Source organism: Hakea prostrata, chromosome 2 (genome assembly GCF_041222555.1).
Source record: "Hakea prostrata isolate BN-2017 chromosome 2, UWA_Hpros_2, whole genome shotgun sequence".
NCBI classification, from domain to species: Eukaryota; Viridiplantae; Streptophyta; class Magnoliopsida; order Proteales; family Proteaceae; genus Hakea; species Hakea prostrata.
Window position 1 is genome coordinate 4772655 of NC_142601.1, and position 20832 is coordinate 4793486.

Here is a 20832-nt window from a genome sequence, read left to right on the forward strand (position 1 = left end):
GTGGATGGATATAATCGTATCAGTCAAATTTGAATCATAACTTATGTTTCATTTCAAAGTTGTGTTTAAATATGATTGTTAAGATTCAATCTCATGTATTTTCTCTTTTATTTCAAGGAATCCTAACTCTGTAGCTCATTCCTTAGCCCAGGAAGCCCTGATGCTTGAGACGGCGTTAGATTGGCCTAATTCTACTATCTGGTTGAAGGAACCTGTTCCTCATCCAGTTTCCTTGTCTCCTTCTTAATCGAGTTTTATACCAAAAAAAAAGAAAAAAAAGATTAAATCTGTTGACATCTCGTCCATCTAGTAATTGAACGCATTGGACGTACAAAGGGGCTCTGTAGAGAGGATACTTATTTCTTTAAATGAGAGTTTTAAAAGTATATATTTTTTGTTTTTGATCAAGAATTATAAAGCACTTCTTTAAATAAAACAGTTAAAAGCTAAAAGGACTTGAATGACAATAAGGAAACATCAACCATAAAACTGGGTTGGACATTCCACCAAGACCCAGTGAGGGAGAGACAATGAGCTTGGATGCGTGTCTGTGGAGAAATAAATGAAAATAAATCATGTCAGAAATGAATACAATAAAAACATGACTTTAAACTTGAATGTTGCACACTAAGTACGCAGCATATACTGCAGACTTGGGATCAAATCTTGACAGAGATTTTGATATCGACTGTCCATTTCTAAGCTGTTGAAAACCGAAAGAGACGGTCGAGATCGAAATCTCGGTCGAGATTTGATCTCAACCGTCGGCAGCACACTTAATGGGCAACATTGAAGTTCAACCCAAAAAAAAAAATAAAAAAAATCTAAGGATTCATTATGAAGAGCTTATCGGTCTAGCATTCTTGGGCATCACTCTTCTAATTCGACCAAACCACGAAAACAAGCTCTGTTCATGGATGACGCATCGAATGACAACAAGGAATAACACAATTAGCGACTTACTGGTTTAGTTCATATCAAATTATATCACTATAAATACGCCTTCAGATTAATGGATTCATATTAACGCACAACATAAACCAGCATCATCAAAGTCTCCAATTAACGAGCTTTCTCTTCTGCTACACTTTAGATTCTGTAACAATGGCTGAAGAAATTGTTCTATTGAGTTTTTGGCAGAGTTTCTTTGGAGCGAGGGTCAAAATCGCCTTGGCTGAGAAAGGTGTGGAATACGTTTATAGAGAAGAGAACCTCTATGAGAAAAGTCCTCTCCTGCTTCAGATGAACCCAGTTCATAAGAAGATTAATTCCCGTCTTGATCCATAATGGAAAACCCATCTTGAATCTCTCATCATTGTTCAATACATTGACGAGATGTGGAAGGATAACAAAGCTCCACTATTACCTTCTGATTCTTACCAACGAGCACAGGCTAGATTCTGGGCTGACTACATCGACCAGAAGGTAAATTTCTTACTTCAATCGACCTTAAACAGTTGAAATCTTTTATCCTGGGTCAAAGGTTGAGCTGGGGTTGTTAGTTTCCGAAAAACCCAACCGTTAATAAATCGTTGGTTCTATAGTAATAAACCAGAAATCAAATGACAACAACAATACTTCTATCTTTTTTTTTTTTTCCTATCTTTTTCCGTATAAAAATTACACATTTTTCTTTAAAAACCCCCCCTTTTTTTTTTTTTTTTTTTTAAAACCTCTTTTTTTGGTCGGTAATCTTGTATTATTAGTGTTGAACCGAACCGGTTTCTTTTGGTTCATATGGTTCAAGCCTTATTATATTAGGGCTGGGGTTTGGTTCGCACGAGTTATGCAACTCGTTTTTCTGATTTTGGTTTGCTCTCTGCTACGGGTTCTTGAAGCTTCTTGAGGTTTCTTTCATGGCGTTCGTCTTCGATCTTCTGTACCTATGGTTCTAGTTGGTTGTTGATGATGGAAAGATAGGGCTTCTGATCGTATGAGCAAGGCGATCCTTCGATGGTCTTATGAGAACCAGAGACAGTGTATTACAGGTTATATGTTCCTTGCTGTTCTTCTTCTTTAGTTTGTAATCACCCAAACCTATAGTGGATTGGATTCACACTCGAGTCCCGGAGAGTAGGCTCTGCCGAACTCCGTCATCATGCGATTGTCTTCTCTGTTTTGATTCGTTTTTACCCTTGTATGATCGGTCCAAAACGATTAGGGCATGAGGAATTTTGATTTTGCGATCACAGATTGGTATCAGAGCCATCTCAGTCATGGTCCCTGCTTCGTTTAGGTTTTGTGAAAACAATTAAATCCTAAATTGTGAAGATTGTCTATACGGTTAAGGTTGTCTCAGGTTATTCCAAATTTTCTTTAATTTCTTTCGCTGCTGACATTTCTGTTATATGAATGATGATGTTGTTTGTATAATTTCCATTCAAGTTCCGTCATAAGTATTAACGTATGAAATTGATTCTCATCTCATATGATTGGTATGTGATATGACTCGATTCGGTTCTATAAATCTCTTTATATTTTGTCATATAACCGTTTGTTTGCTCTGTGTCGTTTATAACCGTTGGGTGACAATCTGAGTATAGGTATATGATTCTGATATGATTTTGGCTTTAATTAATCTCATTTAATCTTGAATTTCTCATTATACTATATGCTGTCTAATTTTTCTGTGTTAGTATTGATCTAATACTTGGTATGTATTGATCTGTGGTGTTAACATCTGATTATTAGGTCATTGCTTTTATAATTTGTATAAACCGAGATTATTCTTTTTTGTGATTAATTAATATTGATTATTTAACACTTTGTTAGAATAATCTTCATTTTTCAGAATTGATTAATCGGATTGTGAATTGGATTCTTATATACCGATTAGTGTTTTGGACCGGGTTCAAAGTGGAGCCCGAAAGGGTTTAAGTCTACCAGGGAGGATACACCTCCCAAAGGTGGTTAGTGTTATAACCACAGCTCTAGTAGAGCGTAGGACTAGGGAGGGACCCTAGTTACCTAAGTTTGGATACTCCTATGGGGAGTTCCAGGGTAGACATTGAGAAGTTCGATGGCACTGGGGACTTTGGGATTTGGAAGAGGAAGGTTCGAGCCTTAATGGCTCAACAAAGCTCCTAAGATCAATTGATGACCCGATGCTTTCTTTGAAAGTATTGATCCAGCTTGAGGATGAAGTGATGGAGAATGCAATTGGTTGCATGCTCGAACATCACGAGATGGGGTCATCAGTGTCTTGATGATGAAGACAACACCCCTATAAAAGTCCGGAACAAGCTTGAGCAGATATACCGAAGAAGAATCTAGGTAACAAAATTTATTTGAAGGAGAGGTTGTATGGGTTTAAGATGGACCCTACAACTACCCTTGACAAGAACCTAGATATATTTAAGAAGCTTATTCAAGACTTAGCCAATACAGTGAAAAGACTAAATTGGAAAATCAGGACTTGTCTATTATCCTATTGAATTCATTACATAATGATTACCTTGTTGTGAAGAACTCAATCAAATATGCATGTCAAAACATTTCCCTAGAACAATTGATTGATGCCTTAAAGAATAGGGAGTCCGAACTATTGGCTTCGGTAAGACTAAGGGCAAGGGGGAAAACCTGTTTGTAAAGGGCAAGGGCTCTACAAACAAGGGAGACCAAAAGGAAAAGGGAAAGTAATTGAAAGCCATGAGTCTAACAATAAGAATAATAATGGGAACAACAAGTCCGATACAAACCTCAAGAGATGCTTCTTTGCAAGAAAGTAGGACATTTTAAGAAAAACTGCTTTGCTTATAAGAGAAAAATGAAGGAATTGGAGAATACCCATTCGATATGCTCGGACCCAAGAATGGTCAAGCCAATGTCTATGAAGACATCAGTGAGGTGCTTACCATTTCGAGGTTAGTAGGCAAGAAGGATGGATTTTAGATTCAGGTTGTACATATCACATGTGTCCACACTTACACCGGTTTACACACTTGTCCGAGTTGAATAATGCCAAAGTTATGATGGGTAATGATGATTTATGTGATGTAGTTGGTATTGGTTCTGTTGAATTGTTAAATCACAATAAATCTGTTTTTACATTACATGATGTTAGATACATACCTGACTTAAAGAGAAACTTGATTTCAATTAGTAGCCTTGACAAGGTCGGGTTTGTAACTTGTATCTCTGGGGGTAGTCTTTCTCGTATCTAAGGGATCTCATGTATGTTTAAAGGGCATTTCTCGACTGGTTTGTATGTTTTTGATGGTAGTACATTCCTTAATAATATCTCCAATACTTGTTGTCCGTCAAGTGAATCAAATATCACTAGTGTGTGGCATGCTAGGCTAGGACACATAAGCAATAAAGGAATGCAAGCTCTAAGTAAACAAGGCCTGTTTGGCAAGGATGTCATTGATAACTTAGAGTTTTGTGAGTCATGTGTCTTAGGTAAGCAAGACCGGTTAAGCTTTGGAGCTGGGTCTCACTTATCTGGGATATATTAGAGTATGTACATGCTGATTTGTGGGGACCTCGTCGACCTTGTCTTATGGTAGAAATTCTTATTTCTTATCCCTTGTTGATGACTACTCAAGGAAAGTGTGGATCTTCTTATTGAAGACCAAGGATGAAACTTTTGAAAAGTTCAAGTATTGGGTTGCTTTGGTAGAAAACTTGAGTGATAGGAAAGTCAAAACATTAAGGACTCGACAATGGATTAGAATTTGTTAATGAAATGTTTAATGGATTTTGTAATGATAAAGGGATTCAAAGGCATAGGACTCATAAATACACCCCTCAAAGAAAATGGTATTGCTGAAAGAATGAATAGGACAATTTTAAACAAGACTAGATGTATGCTCATCAGTTCCAGGGGGGTACCTAAGGGTTTCGGGGTGAAGTCACATTACAACATTGCTCACCTAATCAATAGGAGTCCCTCTCGTTACCTTAGGGTTTAAAACCCCCGAGGAAATGTGGTGGGGTAAACCTCCCGCCTTAGTTACCTCGGGGTATTTGGGTGTGAATCCTTTGCTCATCGAGTATTGGAAAATTAGAACCCAGGAGTAAAAAGAGCATCTTTCTAGGTTATCCCGAGGGGGTGAAAGGATACAAGCTATGGGATAGGACTGTGCCTGGTGTTAAGACCTTTATTAGTAGGGATGTTCTCTTTAGGGAGAGTGTGTTCCCTTGTCTTTCCATTGACAATACCAACTTGAATCCACTTGATCAAAGAATGACGACTTCACTCAATTTGATTTAGGGCGGCGATGTTTTCTTAAGTCCCGCTCGGACTCTTGATTCTAGTATACCAAAAGTACCCTTGACTTCCCTCAACCTAGCTCCGTAATAAAGAGTCCGAGGTTGTAGTTTCGAGAGTGAGAGTGGGCCATTGCCCTCTCCCCGAGTCTTCTACCGGTGAGGTGGAAGAAGTTCCCGATCCGAGTAGTTACCAATTGGCCGGGATAGAGTTAGGAGAATGATTAGGCCACCTAGAAGGTTTGTAGCCAACTTTGCACATGAGACCGATATTTCGTCTCGATATTGGGTTAGAAGAACCTAGTTCCTATGAAGAAGCTTTGGGTTCCAAAGATAAAGATTTATGGGTTCAAGCCATTAATGATGAATTAGATTCATTAAATAAGAACCAGGTTTGGGAATTAGTTCAAGCCCAAGGATCAAAGGTTATTACCTTGTAAGTGGATATTTAAAATCAAAGATGATGGAATTGATAATTCCAAAAGATATAAGGCCGGACTTGTTGCAAAAGGTTTTGTTCAAAGAGAAGGGGTGGATTATGATGAAATTTTCTCTCCGGTTGCCAAGTATAAGACTATAAGGTTGTTGTTGTCCCTTGTTGCTCGAACAAAATGACAATAGAGCAATTGGACGTGAAAACGCCTTTCTTCATGGCAATTTAGAAGAAAGGATATATATGCAACTACCTTTAGGCATCTCGGCAGCTGGAGATGAATCACAAGCTTGCTTGTTGAAGAAATCTCTCTATGGACTTAAACAGGCTCCTAGGCAATGGAATAAACGTTTTGATTCATTTGTGTTGAGTGTAGGGTTTAAGAAAAGTGTTTATGACGTGCCTATATTTTCTCATTTCAGATTCTGTTGTGTTATATCTTATACTTTATGTTGATGATATATTGATTGCTTGTGTTGATTCTAGTCTTATTCAAGATGTTAAGAACAAGCTGAAATCTGAATTTGAGATGAAGGAACTTGGGACAGCCAAGAAAATTTTAGGGATTGAGATTCATAGGGATAAGGGGGAGGATACTATGTTCATTGGTCGAGGTTATATTTATTGAAAGTGCTTGAGAAGTTTAACATGCTTGATGTAAACATGTAAATGTTCCTTTAGCTTCACATTTTAAACTCTCAAATGATCATTGTCCTAAGAATAATTTTGAAAAAGATGAAATGTCAAAGATCCCTTATTCTAGTCTTTTAGGTTCTCTTATGTATCTTATGATATGTACTAGACCTGATATTGCTCATGCCGTTAGTGTATTGAGTAGGTTTATGTCTAACCCCGGTAAAGAACATTGGCTTGCTCTTAAGTGGCTTTTAAGGTATTTGAAAGGTACTGTTCATAAAGGTCTAGTGTTCAAGTCCACACCGTGATCTTATTCTTGAAGGATATACCGACTCGATTATGCTAGTAATATAGATAACGAAATCATTATCTTCTTATTTCTTTCTGTTATCCGGTAATTGCATCGGTTGGAAGGTGCAACAACAGCCTATAGTTGCTCTGTCCACTCGGAGGCCGAGCTTGTTGCTGCATCCGAATGTGTTAAAGAAAGTATATGGTTGAATGGTTTGTTATGTGAACTTGGTATTTTGAAGATTAAACCTCGTGTCTTTGTTGATAACCGAGTGCTATCTTCTTATGTAAGAATCCTGTTTATCATGATAGAACCAAACATATAGATATTAAATACTTCTTTCTCGGGGATAAAATAACCGATGGTTCACTTTTAGTTGAAAAGGTAAGTCCGAGCATAATCCTGCAGCCGTGGTACTAAGTCATTGCCTCTTTCTAAATTTTTACATTGTCTTGATTTGTTGGGAATTGGTAATGTTGTCTTTTAGTACATATGTTCGTAAGTTTTTTGAGTTGTATATTACTTGTTTAGATTGTGGTGTGTGTCTTGTGGTTATTTGTTTGTTTATCAAGTTTGCATTTGTTGCGCTTTAGGGAGATGCTGCCCAAATTTTTATAACTCTTATTCTGTTTATCTCGGTTTGGGATATATGCCCGGTGTGTGCATGTTTGCTCTTCATTGTTGTATGAGTGAGTTATGAGTTATGAGTTATGTTTAGGGTTTTCTCTACCGGTGCGTGTTGCATGGTATATCCGCATGGAGTCATTAGTGTTGCATGGTTAGTGTGTCTAGGTATTTTGCATATTCTTTATTTGTTTTGTACTATGTTTTCTTTTGTCTTGTGTGTGCGGTATACGTGGACGATGACGGTCGCATCCAATTCACTATAGTTAGTTCTTTGGGGATCGATTAAGGGGGAGAATGTTGGGGTAATCTGGTAATCTTGTATTATTAGTGTTGAACCGAACCGGTTTCTTTTGGTTCATATGGTTCAAGCCTTATTATATTAGGGCTGGGGTTTGGTTCGCCGAGTTTGCAACTCGTTTTCGATTTTGGTTTGCTCTCCGCTCGGGTTCTGAGCTTCGAGGTTTCTTTCATGGCGTTCGTCTTCGATCTTCCGCCTATGGTTCTAGTTGGTTGTTGATGATGGAAAGATAGGGCTTCTGATCGTATGAGCAAGGCGATCCTTCGATGGTCTTATGAGAACCAGAGAGAGTGTATTACAGGTTATATGTTCCTTGCTGTTCTTCTTCTTTAGTTTGTAATCACCCAAACCTATAGTGGATTGGATTCACACTCGAGTCCCGGAGAGTAGGCTCTGCCGAACTCCGTCATCATGCGATTGTCTTCTCTGTTTTGATTCGTTTTTACCCTTGTATGATCGGTCCAAAACGATTAGGGCAGGGAATTTTGATTTTGCGATCCCCCCTTGGGTTTTTTTTTTGGGGGGGTGGGGGGGGTTCTTGCGCTGGGGTGGTTTGGTTCCTTTGGAGTGGTTATTAGGCCTTGGCATGCTACACATAACCCCAATTGTGTTTTCTCAAAGAAACAAGGGTCCAACCAAAGAAGGTGCATCAAGGTCTGTTTCTTAATGAGTTTTCATTCATCTCATTTGTATTATTAATTGATCTTCGTGCGAAATCGCAGGTTGGCAGCAACCTGAGAGTAATAGTGATATAGCTCGAAAAGACAAGAACAAGAGAAGGCTAAGAAGGAATGTATGGAGGCACTGAAAGTCTTGGAAGAAGAACTCGGCGATAAGCCATACTTTGGAGGTGACGATTTTGGGTTTGCGGATTTGAGTTTCGTGCCCTTCCACAGCTGGGTTTATGCCATAGAAACCCTACTCAATTTTAGCGTAGAAGCGGAGTTCCCAAAGTTGATTGAATGGGGTGAGAGGTGCATGCAGAAGAAGAGTGTTGCTAATTCCCTTCCTGATCCACTCAAGGTCTGTGATTTTGTTCTTCAACTTAGAAAGAAGATGTGTGGTATAGATGGAACATGATTATTGTGAGAATCTAGGATAATAAAGTTTCCCTTGTAAATCTTTAAGTAAAAAAGAACACAGCTATCATTATCGTATTATGATCGAAATGGGTCTAAATGTCATTAGATCAGTGGCAGCAAACCCTTTATCTCAGTTTTCGCCTAGTCACCTATTGGTTCGGGATGGTGGGCTTGATTTCAGAAATTGAAAGGATTACCTAGTTGCAAAATTTTCTTTTTGTTTCTATTTCATCACGGACTCACTATTTTTTTTTTGTTCAACTTTAGTGTGACACATTTAATGCACAATACCAAGCTGCATATGGCCACGATCTCCCGAGTGGTTGAGGTCAAAATCTCGACCACTCATTTCGTGTATATATATTTTTGTTACAAGTAGGTATGGTTGAAAAAGTATATATAAAAAATAAAAAAATGATGCAAATCGGGTGGTCAAGATTTCACCCTTGACCATCCATTCTATCCTCACCGTATGCAGCATTGAAGCTCCATCCTTGTTTTTTAGGAGAGTTTTGTTGTCCTCCTTCTGCATCTTGTCAACATCATTGTTGAAACAATAACTAGCGACTCATAGATGGATTTACTGTTGTGAATAAAGAAAGTTGGAACCTTCCATGAATTGCTAGGTTCATCTGCAACGGAAGTGGATTTGTCTTGGGGCTGGCCCGACGACTCAAGAGAATCACCTATTCTGCTATTGTTATTGGAACTAGTTGGAATTCATCATTTTATATATATTGGGGGTGGAGGCTATTACATATACCACTAAACTCTAACTTCTTCACTAAGAGAGATATTGGTCGTTACCAACTCGATCAGTCAACCCTTTAGGATAATAATTTTTGATTATGCACTTACGTCATCATTTAGATCGTAATGTGGTTGAACAAGAAAAGAATCATAAAAGTCAAACCGAAATAGTTGACTTTGCATCACCATTAGACATAACTAGACAATTGATTGCAAGGTATGAAATCTTGCCTAAGTTCGCCGGTTCACTACCTGATGAACCAGGTGAAATCTCGCATGTTGTGCACAACAGTGCATATAGATGTCAAATAATAAGCTGAAATTTAAAGCATGATTTCAAATTTAAAAAGTCCAATATAAGCTTGTAATTTTTTTTGTTTTTTCAGCCTATTATTTGGTATTTATGTGCATTGCTATGCACAGCACAAGATGTTTTCCTTATAAAGTGTTAGTTCAAAATGTACAAATATAAAACAAATATGTATATTACATATTTTGCAAAACGTTAGTCAATGTAAAGTTTTAAAAAAATAAATAATTAGACACTTCCCTACAAAACGTCAGTATAAAGTTAAAAAAATAAAAATAAAATATTTAATAGTCTATTAGTCAAGTCATGTACAAGTGCCATGTGTGGGGCTCAAATGCTAAATGTAACTCAATCAGAAAAATGCCAAAATAATTAAATAACTCATCTTCATCTTCATCTTCTTCACTTGAGAAGTTCGGTCATCCGTGATGGAAGGTTTATTTTTCAGATTAGAAGGTTGATGGTACTCATCCTGGATTTGGATCTCACCAATGAGTTCAACACGGTGAGCAAATATGATCAGAAGAGACGCAGAACAGTCAAGTGGGTAAAATAGTGCCATCTCCCACAACATTTCTCAGGTTTGACGGCGATTATCGCCGATATTTTGCTGGTTTAACCATTTTCCGGTGATATTCCGAAGAGAATGAGTAATCTTTCTTTTCGGTGAGTGTTTCGATTCGCTACTCAGACGAAATGTTTTACTTTTTGATTGGTAAGGATCGAAATTGAAACTCATAAACTTTCGGTTACACAAGAAGATAACCCTAACGTTGAATTTTATCATTTTAATGATTTTTGTCCCGTTGATCTACGGATAGGATATATAAAACCACATCAATCCATAGATTCATGCATCTATCTCGAGTGAAAGAAAGAACATATAAAAGAAGGAAGAATCTAATCAATCGATGAATAAAGAAAAAATTAAAATTCTCCAAATTTGACATTTGATTTATTTTATTAACCATGAATACTATAATGTGTGGGAAGATGAAATCCTGCCATTTGAGCAAGCTAGTCCTTACTCCCATGACCCACCACATTGATTTAACAGGACGAAATCTTAGATTTTCACAATAATCATGTTCTATCTAAGCCAAACCAAACTTCTTTCTAACTTGAAGAGAGTAATCATAAACCTTGAGTGGATCAGGAAGAGAATTAGCCACACTTTTCTTCTGCATACACCTCTTGCCCCATTCAATCAACTTTGGGCACTCAGCTTCTACGCTGAAATTGCCTATGGTTTCTGTGGCATAAAACCAGCTGTAGAAGGGCACAAAACTCAGATCCAAGAACCCAAAATCGACACCACCAAAGTATGGCTTATCACCAAGTTCTCCTTCCAAGACTTTGAATGCCTCTATATATTCCTTCTTAGCCTTCTCTTGTTCTTCTCCTCTTGAGTTCCAAAGAATTCTTTTTATGCTGCTGACCACCTGCACTTCACTCAGAGATCAATTAAGAAAACAACTGAGATGAATGAATGAAAGAATGTAAGGTACATTGAGGTGAAGAAATTTACCTTCTGGTCGATGTAGTCAGCCCAGAATTTGGCCTGTGCCCTTTCGTAGGCATCAGAAGGCAGTAGTGGAGCTTTGTCGTCCTTCCATGTCTCATCAATGTATTGAACAATGACGAGTGACTCACAAATGGGTTTTCCATTGTGGATCAAAACAGGAACCTTCTTATGAATTGGGTTCATCTGTAGAAGAAGAGGACTTTTACCTTCTTGGAGTAGGTTCTGCTCCTTGTATTGATATTCCACACCTTTTTCAGCCAAGGCAATACTGACCCTCATTCCAAAGGAGCTGGCCCAACAACTCAAGAGACACACCTCGTCTGCCATTGTAACTAAATCTGATAATCGAACAAGGTTTGTGTTGCGTGTGGTGGTAGTAGTAGCTGGGGTGTATTTATATATAGCGATATGTTGATCTGAAAGTTTTAGTAATCAAACAAGTTGTTGGATTAAGTTTAATTAATTAGCCCAGGTGTTCAAGATATCTAGATATTTCGATCTGAAGTAGCAAATGGTGTTCATCATTGACTGCGTGACATTTTAAACTCACTTTGGCTGTTGTGCCTTATGTGAGAGGGAATTGATGTAAATGACCATGTGTTTCAACTGAGACGAGAAGAAAAATTCGAAGATGCCAATATCAAGGAGATAAAACAAGATTGAAAAAGCAGCTTTTAAGAAAAAAAACAAAGCAATTCGTGAGAAAGCTTCAGCAAGAAAGTTTCAAGAAAATGTGGAAAGCAAGAAAGTTTCAAGAAACGTGGAAAGCAAGAGTGGAATAAAGACAAAAATACTAGTTTGGATTTGGATCTCACCTTGCTTTGACACCATATGTGTCTCAACTGTGACTACAGACCTCTTTATATAGAAGAAATGAAATTACATCATATACTAACACTAATCATAATCCCTAATATGTCTATTATTATCATATCAATATGGACCAACAGCTTTATTCACGGTCGACAAGTTTTATTATTCTAGAGGCCGTTGGATCAATCATCGAATATTTAGCATTTTTGGAGGAATCTTTTATTAGTTAACTACTTTTTTCCCGCAGCAGGGAAACGTAAATATTGTACTATAAAATCAAGGGATAAAGATATATATATATATATATATATATATATATATATATATATATATATATATATATATATATATATATATATATATATATATATATATATATATATATATATATATAAAGGAATTAAACTGAGAAATTTCTCCTTTTACCATCGATAGGTTGCTCAATTGGTACTGACCGATACTTTTTTAGTGAAGAAGTCATGCGTACAATTCTTTGTGATATATGTAATAGTCTTTATCCCCAATATAAAACTATCAATTCAATAAAACTACTCGCCTTATTAGCCTCTTCTTGCACGAATTTAGAGTGGGCTTCAAGCAAACATTGAACATCCAAATGAAGAAATATATTCACCAAGGGAGTTATGAAAGCAAGAAAATCCGCTTATCTATTGGCCTCCCTAGCGTGGCATGAGAATTTATATTGCACAAAACTCTTTGTAGCAGCTGTAATCTTTTATATGATTCCCCTACGGTTATCTGAACAACCACTAATTAAGAGTCCGAGTGAACAATCACTTGTTGAAAACCCCCTACTTGTTGCCTCATGTAAGCCTCTACGAATGGCCTGCAATTCGCACATCACCATATTGGTATCCCTCATACCACATGCTATTGTGAAGATTACGTTGAAATTATAGTCATAACCAATAGCATTGGCTTCAGTAGGAAATGGGGTATCGTCTACAAGGTCCATACTTCTCTTCCAACAAAGCAATGTTGCCTTCAATCAATTCTATTCAAAAGCTTTACTGTGGCAATATGGATCCTATGTGGAATTTCTTGTTGCAGAGAGTCAAATCAGAGAACAGAGTAATGAAAATTCAGCAAAACGTAGGAGTTATGCAAAATTAGAGAGATTTTTTGGCAAGAGTGTGGTGGTTTTCAGCGAAGGTGGCCAATTTTCGATGAGGCGTAGGTAAAAGATGGGTCACCCACCTAAAGGTTGGGTATGAGAGGGTTTAAAGGGATCGTGTAGTTATGTCATTATACTCTAATGAAGACAATATGATCGTTTAACTTATAAGTTAACATAATCTTAGATTGTTTTTGGTTAAAACATAATCTTGGATGAAATCTTAACAATGTACAACTTGTAATTTATGCCACTAAAGTGAGTTACTCAGAGTTTAACTCCCACTAAGTGTGTAACCTGAAAAAATACTCTAGAAACTGTTAAAAGATTAGGTGATTGATCGAATTAGGCCGCCAGGGTCATAAATCACGAACTTGGGTTCCACGCAAAGCTTTTGGTTTGTATAGAAGAATTCATTATTTAATAATCTTATAGAAGAGAAAACGTAACAGCCCACATCAGTATTCAAAGTATGACGCAGTCGATGATGAACACCATAAAAATAATTAAGTAAACTTAATCTAAAAACTTGGTTGATTAATTGGAATTTCAGATCAGCAAATCGCTGTATATAAATACACCCTAGCTGCTGCTACTACTTCTACAACTACCACAACACAACACACAACACACAACACAATCATCACGTTTGGTTACAATGGCAGACGAGGTTTGTCTCTTGAGTTTTTGGGCCAGCCCCTTTGGAATGAGGGTCAGTATCGCCTTGGCTGAAAAAGGTGTGGAATATCAATACAAGGAGCAGAGCGTAGTTCAAGAAGGTAAAAGTCCTCTTCTGCTGCAGATGAACCCAATTCATAAGAAGATCCCTGTCTTGATCCATAATGGAAAACCCATCTGTGAATCTCTCATTATTGTTCAATACATTGATGAGACATGGAAGGACGACAAAGCTCCACTATTGCCTTCTGATGCCTACCAAAGAGCACAGGCCAGATTCTGGGCTGACTACATCGAACAAAAGGTAATTTTCTTACTTCAATCGACCTTAGAGTCAAAATCTTCTAATTTATCCCCAGTCAAAGGTTGAGCTGGGGTCCAAACAAGAAGGTGGGTCAAGGTTTGCTTCTTAATTAGTTTTCATTCATCTCATTTGTATTGTTAATCAATCTGTATGCGAAATTTCCAGGTGGTCAGCAACATGAGGGCTCTATTGCGGAGCTCAAAAGGAGAAGAACAAGAGAAGGCTAAGAAGGAATTTATCGAGGGATTGAAAGTCTTGGAAGAAGAACTTGCAGATAAGCCATACTTTGTTGGTGACAATTTTGGGTTTGTGGATTTAAGTTTTGTGCCCTTCTACAGTTGGTTTTATGCCTTGGAAACCTTAGTCAATTTCAGCACAGAAGTGGAGTGCCCAAAATTGATTGAATGGGGCAAGAGGTGCATGCAGAAGAAGAGTGTGGCTAATTCCCTTCCTGATCCACTCAAGCTTTATGATTACGCTCTTCAACTTAGGAAGAAGATTGGTGTGGCTTAGATACAACCTGATTATTGTATCTAGTCTAGGATTTTTAAATAAAGTTTCCTTAATAACTTTTTACATACTTAGTTTATTTGTGAGTGTGGAGTCATGAACTTCTATTTGCTCTGTAGAATGTAATCGATTTCGTGTTTTGTGAATGGAGCACAATGGTACCTTGGCTATTTTTGTATCAATTATCATTATCAATTATGATAAACTTTCATTATTTTAATTTGTTTGGGATTTATTATTAGTTTTTATTATTATTTAAAATAATAAAAAAAACCTCCATAATTCATAATAGACTTTTTGTCCTCCAAAATTCATAATAGACTTTCCGTCTATTATGGTTTATGAGTGAGAATTTCATTTTCTTCACTTATGCACATGTTTACTTTAAATTTTGAAGTTAAGATGAGGGTAAAATAGTTAATACACATTCTTTTTATTTTATTTTATTTTTAAACCACATTTTTTTCTTCCCTTTCTCACGCTCAAACCCTAACCTTATACTAACGAGAACCAGCTGCTCCTTTCAGAAGCTCCGGCATTGCGTCGTTCTCTATCACCCATTCTTTCAAGTTTCTGAAGTGCATGATGGATAGCTTTTTGAGTCTATCGAGCCAGAAGATTTGTCGATTTTCAATTTCGTGGTCTTCAAAGCTGGTGATAGCGGTGTCAATTTATAGCCCGAACCGTTAAAACCGAATCGCACCGGCCCGTTATAGCCCAAATCAGCCCGAACCGAACCTTAATGGGCCGTAATTGGGCTGAGGGTTGTGGAGCCTGCACCAACCCGAAATCGAACCGCAACCCGTTATAACCCGTTTACAACTCGTTTTGTAATTTTACATTAAATAGTATTTGAATCATTATATTACCATTAGGTAGTTGGTATAGACAATTAAAAAAATTAAGCATGAATTCAAAGATCAAATAGTCATTTTACTACTTAATATCTAGGTTCTTCATTTCTATAGAATGGGCTAGTTTTTTTTAATGGAAATTGACCAATAGCAACTTTGCTTTCCATATAATTTTCGCTTTTGTTGTAGGATGCTCAATTGTTTCTTCTTGTTTTTTTTCTTACACACCATAAACCGTTAGTCAACCCGAAGCTAACCGTTAGTCCAAACCATTAGTTAGCCCGAACCCAAACTGCACCAAACCGAAGCCGGTCCGAAACTGTTATTTTGCTAATGGGCCATGTTTGGCTAGGTGTTTTTCAGCCCGAAACCGTCTCAAACTGCACCGTTGACACCCCAGCTGGTGAGATGGATAATCCCTTGCTACTCGACCCAAATCCTGAGATACGCATCAATATCGAAGCTCTCATGGAAGTGGGTTGGTTCAAGAAATCATTGCAGCTTCAAGGGCAGTGTTGCCGAGATTCTATGCGGGAGACCTAAAATCAGAGACTTGGGTTGTGTTCAATAAGTGTAAGAGGAAGGTGGTTGTCACTGGAAACTCAACTGTAATGGTGGAGCCGTTCGTGAAGGATTTCCTTGGACGTGATTAAGTGCTTGGAATAGAGATCAAAGTGAACTGTAAAACTATTAGATCCACTGGATTCGTGAAGAAGCCTAGTGTGTTGGTCAGAGAACTGAAAAAATTGGCCCTCTTGAAGGAATTTTCCAACGATGAATTGCCTCATCTTGGTTTGGGATATTGCAAATCTGACCATACTTTCATGTTCCTTTATGTTCCTTTGCAAGGTTTGTATCCAATTTTACTGGCGAAAATCTTTCCGTTCTGTTTCTTTTCTGGAAAATGAAACAAATATCTCTGGAGCCTCCATGACCAATTAAAACTAAGTAGTAGTAATTGCAGTAACAAATCTACATTTTCAAATTTTTTTTTTGGTCTTACAGGCTTGAACCAATTTAATGATTTTGTTCTTGGAAAAGAAATTCACAAGATGATACTAACATTGATTGATTTTAACAGAAATGATACATGGTTCATCGTGACCCATCAGTGAAACCTGTGCAATTGGGGAAGCTGAAGAGCACAATCATCTTCCATAATTGGGTTTTTGGTTTAGCGTCCAACCCCAGAAAATGCTTTGATCACCTTCCTCTGGCTTCCAATGGGATTTTTCTCTCTTTGCTTTGTGTTTACATCAATCTTCCACTCCCAGAACGAATCGTGAAATACACTTACGCCTTACTGGGCATCAAGTTGGCAATCAAAACCATGCCGCCGCCGAGCAGAGGAGCCAAAGGGTCATCGTTCGTCTGCAACCACCGCTTAGGTTTGGATCTAATCATCATTGCAATCACTTTGGGATGCAAGATCTCCTGTGTCACTTACAATGTGGGTCACGACTCCAATCACCCAATTTGAACGCACGCATCTCGGCTCTGTTATAGAAGGAGACTTGGTGGTTTGAAATTCAAATTCATTTCTTAGATGGATAGTCTCTCGGCTACTCAACCGTGCAAGGAATGAAGTTTTGGGACCCTTATTTCTTCTTCATGAACCCAAGGCCTGTTTATGAGGTCAAGTTTAATGATAGGCTTCCTCAGGAGATGACTTGCAGGGGATGGAGGCGAATCCGCCATTGAAGTGGCCAACCCTGTTCATAAGCTGTTTGGGGGAGTTTTGGGATTTTAGTGTACAATTTTTCATTTTGATTTACCAAACTTATTTTTTATTTCATAATTTATTCTTAATAGAAGTCACCAAACCATTTTTAATTCTTGACCAATAATGAATTCTTCTAGTCATTTCTTTTAAATTGGTATAATAGAGAATGAGAATTGATACAAAAAAGAACCTTAAGGCTTGTTTGGTTACTTGAGTCTAAAGATTTCAAATCTATAGATTTCAAATTTGTGGAGTCATGGTTCATAAAATTAACTGTTTGGTTCCCTGAATCTTTGAAATCAAATTTGTAAATTCATCTTGAAAAAAATATGTGGAGTCATGGTTAAAATGTTTAACGCTTTTATAGTAAGGGTGAAATATCTGGATTTCACCTCACACCCATAAATTACAGATTCACATTTTTAGCGTGAAAAGGTGAATCTCTAGATTTCATAAATCCAGAGATTCACACAAACAAACAAGTATAAATCTCGCATTTGAAATCTCAGGATTCACGTAACCAAACAGGCCCTTAGTAAATGAGGTACAATGCAATATGTGTTTAATAAGACATTGGTAATTGAATATCTTGACAACTCAAATTGCCAATAGGCTAGTTACCAAAAAATGAAAAAAAAAGTTTGCTAATAGATTAGAAAGAAAGATTAGGTAATTTGTACAACATATAATTTAGGCGGCTAAAGTGAGATACCGATACTTAAGTGGGATTTTAATTTGCGGTAATGGTTGCCGCCAACTGCCAACTGTCGGATTTTTGCCACGTAATCCATTTTGGATTGAATGTCAGATTCAAAAGTGATGGGGTTGAATGTAAATGTAAAATTCTTATTTTACTAAACTTATTTTTTAAGTTTTTAAATTTGCAAATTATACCCTTTGAATTAGGGAACTCATTCGGTCGAATACTCTTCGACCATGTCCTTCACCCGAGTTTCAGACCGAAGTGGTTTCGAACTGCGACGTCGGATCTTCGTTTTGGTTTCCTCGAGGGTCGGAAATCACTTCGCGGTGTAAGACGCAGGAATCCGTGTTGATGTCTAGGAGCATGGTGCTGGTTGATCAGGAATACAACATGGGTTCTCTATTCGAAGGTATGGTCCTTTTTTGCCCTTCTGGTATATCTCAAGAGCGTGCCATCGGAGGTGATGATCCTACTCACTAGTCTCTTGCGCTAACCTCCCTTCCTCCGACTTCACCGTCTATCACGCCCTCTAGACAAACCTGAGGTAATCAATGCCGCAAGGCAACAATCCATACCCCAACCCCAACCCGTCTTCGAATGGTTCTCCATCCGCTGATGATGGTGATCGAACCCAACACTGCTATTTACCCCAAGAAGATTCAACCCGCTCCAAAGAAACACACGACATCAAAATTTCCCTCCCATACACCTCGAATTCAATTGGAGCGAATGAGTTCCCTGGTTTATAGGGTATAATTTATAATTTAAAAAACTTAAAATTTTATATTTACATCTAACCTCATCATTTTTTAATCAGAATAGTTCAACGATGGATTATGTGAAAAAAAATTCGACCATTGGTAGCTGGTGGCAGCGCTGCCACCAAATTAAAATCCCAGTAAATGTGCAAACCCTAAAAATACGCTAGAAACTATTAAAAGAATAAAATATTGATTGAACGTGCCGCCAGTCTCATAAATCTGACGAACTAGGGTTCCATGCAATGCTGTTGGTCTGTAATTGCGTTGAAGTTGAAGAACTCCATTATTTAATAATGAGAAAACGTAACAGCACATGGCAGCATTCAAAATATTTCAAAATATGACGCAGTTGATGATGAACAGTGAACACCATTGGTACTTCAGATCGAGATTAAGTAAACTTAATCTAAGAACTTGGGTTGATTAATTGGAATTTCAGATCAGCAAATCGCTGTATATAAATACATCCTTGCATGCAGCTTCTACCTCTACTATCACAACAGTAACACAAACCTTACTTGATTATCAGGTTCAGGAACAATGGCAGACGAGGTGCTTCTCTTGAGTGGTTGGTTCAGCCCTTTTGGAATGAGTGTCAGTATCGCATTGGCTGAAAAAGGTTGGAATATCAATACAAGGAGGAGAACCTACTCGAAGGTAAAAGTCCTCTTCTGCTGCAGATGAACCCAGTTCATAAGATGATCCCTGTCTTCATCCACAATGGAAAACCCATCTGTGAGTCACTCGTCATTGTTCAATACATTGATGAGACATGGAAGGACGACAAAGCTCCACTACTACCTTCTGATGCCTACGAAAGGGCACAGGCCAGATTCTGGGCTAACTATATCGACCAGAAGGTAAATTTCTTTACTTCAATGGACCTTAAGAGTTGAGATCTTTTAATTTATTATTTTCCTTAGTTTTTTTATTCTATCGATCGTATTGACCATATCCTTGGAAGTAGTTGTTACATATAATTTAAATATAAGGCAGAATTTCATCTCTTGTCCATGGAAATTTGAATTATGTACCTCATGCTATCAAAAGTTGAGCTGAGGTCCAACCCAAAAGGTGGGACAAGAATTGTTTCTTATTTAGTTTTCATTCATCTCATTTGTTTCTTATTCGATCTCTGTTCAAAATTGCAGGTGGTCAGCGGCATGAGAGGAATAGTGAAGGGCTCAAAAGGAGAAGAACATGAGAAAGCTAAGAAGGAATACATAGAAGCATTTAAAGTCTTGGAAAAAGAACTTGGTGACAAGCCATACTTTGGGGGTGACAATTTTGGGTTTGTGGATTTATGTCTCGTGCCCTTCTCTAGCTGGTTTTATGCCCTCGGAACGCTAGTCAATTTCAGCGCCGAGGCAGAGTTCCCAAAGTTGATTGAATGGGGCAAGAGGTGCATGCAGAAGAAGAGTGTGGCTGATTCCCTTCCTGATCCACACAAGGTCTATGATTTTGCTCTTCAATTTAGAAAGAAGATTGGTGTGGCTTAGATAGAACCCAATTATTGTGAGAGTTTAGGATTTCAAATAAAGTTTTCTTCGTAAATTTTTAGATTCTTGTTTCTTTATGTTAGAATGTAGTAAAAGGGTATGATTGGAGTATAATCTTCTATTCCAACAAAAGAAGTATCCCAGCTCTTGGGGTCAGAGTAAGAACCAGCTAGAACAGCAAGAACTCGTGAAATGTCATTTACCCAAAAATCATGTGTGGTTCTTCCCACATGTTATTGTAATCATGCATGATTAATAAAATAATTTCAATGTCAAACTTTGAGAATTTTAATCCATTCCTTAGAATAGCAAGAACTCGTGAAATGTCATTTGCCCAAATCATGTGTGGTCCTTCCTACATGTTATTGTAATCATGCATGATTAATAAAATAATTTCAATGTCAAACTTTGAGAATTTTAATCCATTCCTTATTCACTGATTGATTCTGATTCTTTCTATTTCCATATGTTCTTTTTCAATCGAGATGTATGAATCTATGAATCGATGTGTTTTTATGAATCTTATTCGCAGATCAACAGGATAAAAGTCATTAAAATGATAAAACTTGTTAAGGCTTGTTTGGTTACATGAATCTAGAGATTTCAAATCTTTGGATTTATGAGTGCGAGATTTATACCTGTTTGGTTGTGAAAATCTTTAGATTTCATAAATCTAGAGATTCATCTT

At 37.5% G+C, this 20832-nt stretch overlaps 2 protein-coding genes and 3 pseudogenes across 3 annotated transcripts; 4 read left to right on the top strand and 1 right to left on the bottom strand.

Moving 5' to 3' along the window:
• The first annotated feature begins 1104 nt into the window (after positions 1 to 1104).
• LOC149023385 (glutathione S-transferase U19 pseudogene) lies at positions 1105 to 8577 on the top strand (annotated as a pseudogene).
• Positions 8578 to 10475: 1898 nt separating this feature from the next.
• LOC149023386 (putative glutathione S-transferase) lies at positions 10476 to 11542 on the bottom strand. The gene is made up of 2 exons (XM_089142786.1): positions 11168 to 11542; positions 10476 to 11081 (listed from the first exon to the last, which is right to left on the bottom strand). The coding sequence occupies exons 1-2, from the start codon at positions 11489 to 11491 to the stop codon at positions 10734 to 10736; spliced, it is 672 nt and encodes a 223-aa protein (XP_088998912.1). The 5' UTR covers positions 11492 to 11542; the 3' UTR covers positions 10476 to 10733.
• Positions 11543 to 13731: 2189 nt separating this feature from the next.
• On the top strand, positions 13732 to 14766 carry LOC149023387 (putative glutathione S-transferase). The gene is made up of 2 exons (XM_089143933.1): positions 13732 to 14094; positions 14260 to 14766. Exons 1-2 carry the CDS (start codon positions 13771 to 13773, stop codon positions 14605 to 14607), a joined length of 672 nt encoding a protein of 223 aa, XP_089000059.1. The 5' UTR covers positions 13732 to 13770; the 3' UTR covers positions 14608 to 14766.
• LOC149023388 (putative glycerol-3-phosphate acyltransferase 8 pseudogene) lies at positions 14701 to 16964 on the top strand (annotated as a pseudogene).
• A 2126-nt stretch (positions 16965 to 19090) lies between these two features.
• LOC149023389 (putative glutathione S-transferase parA) lies at positions 19091 to 20547 on the top strand (annotated as a pseudogene). Its single transcript, XR_016171408.1, has 2 exons — positions 19091 to 19505; positions 19797 to 20547. The product of XR_016171408.1 is annotated as a putative glutathione S-transferase parA (transcript).
• Positions 20548 to 20832: the final 285 nt, after the last annotated feature.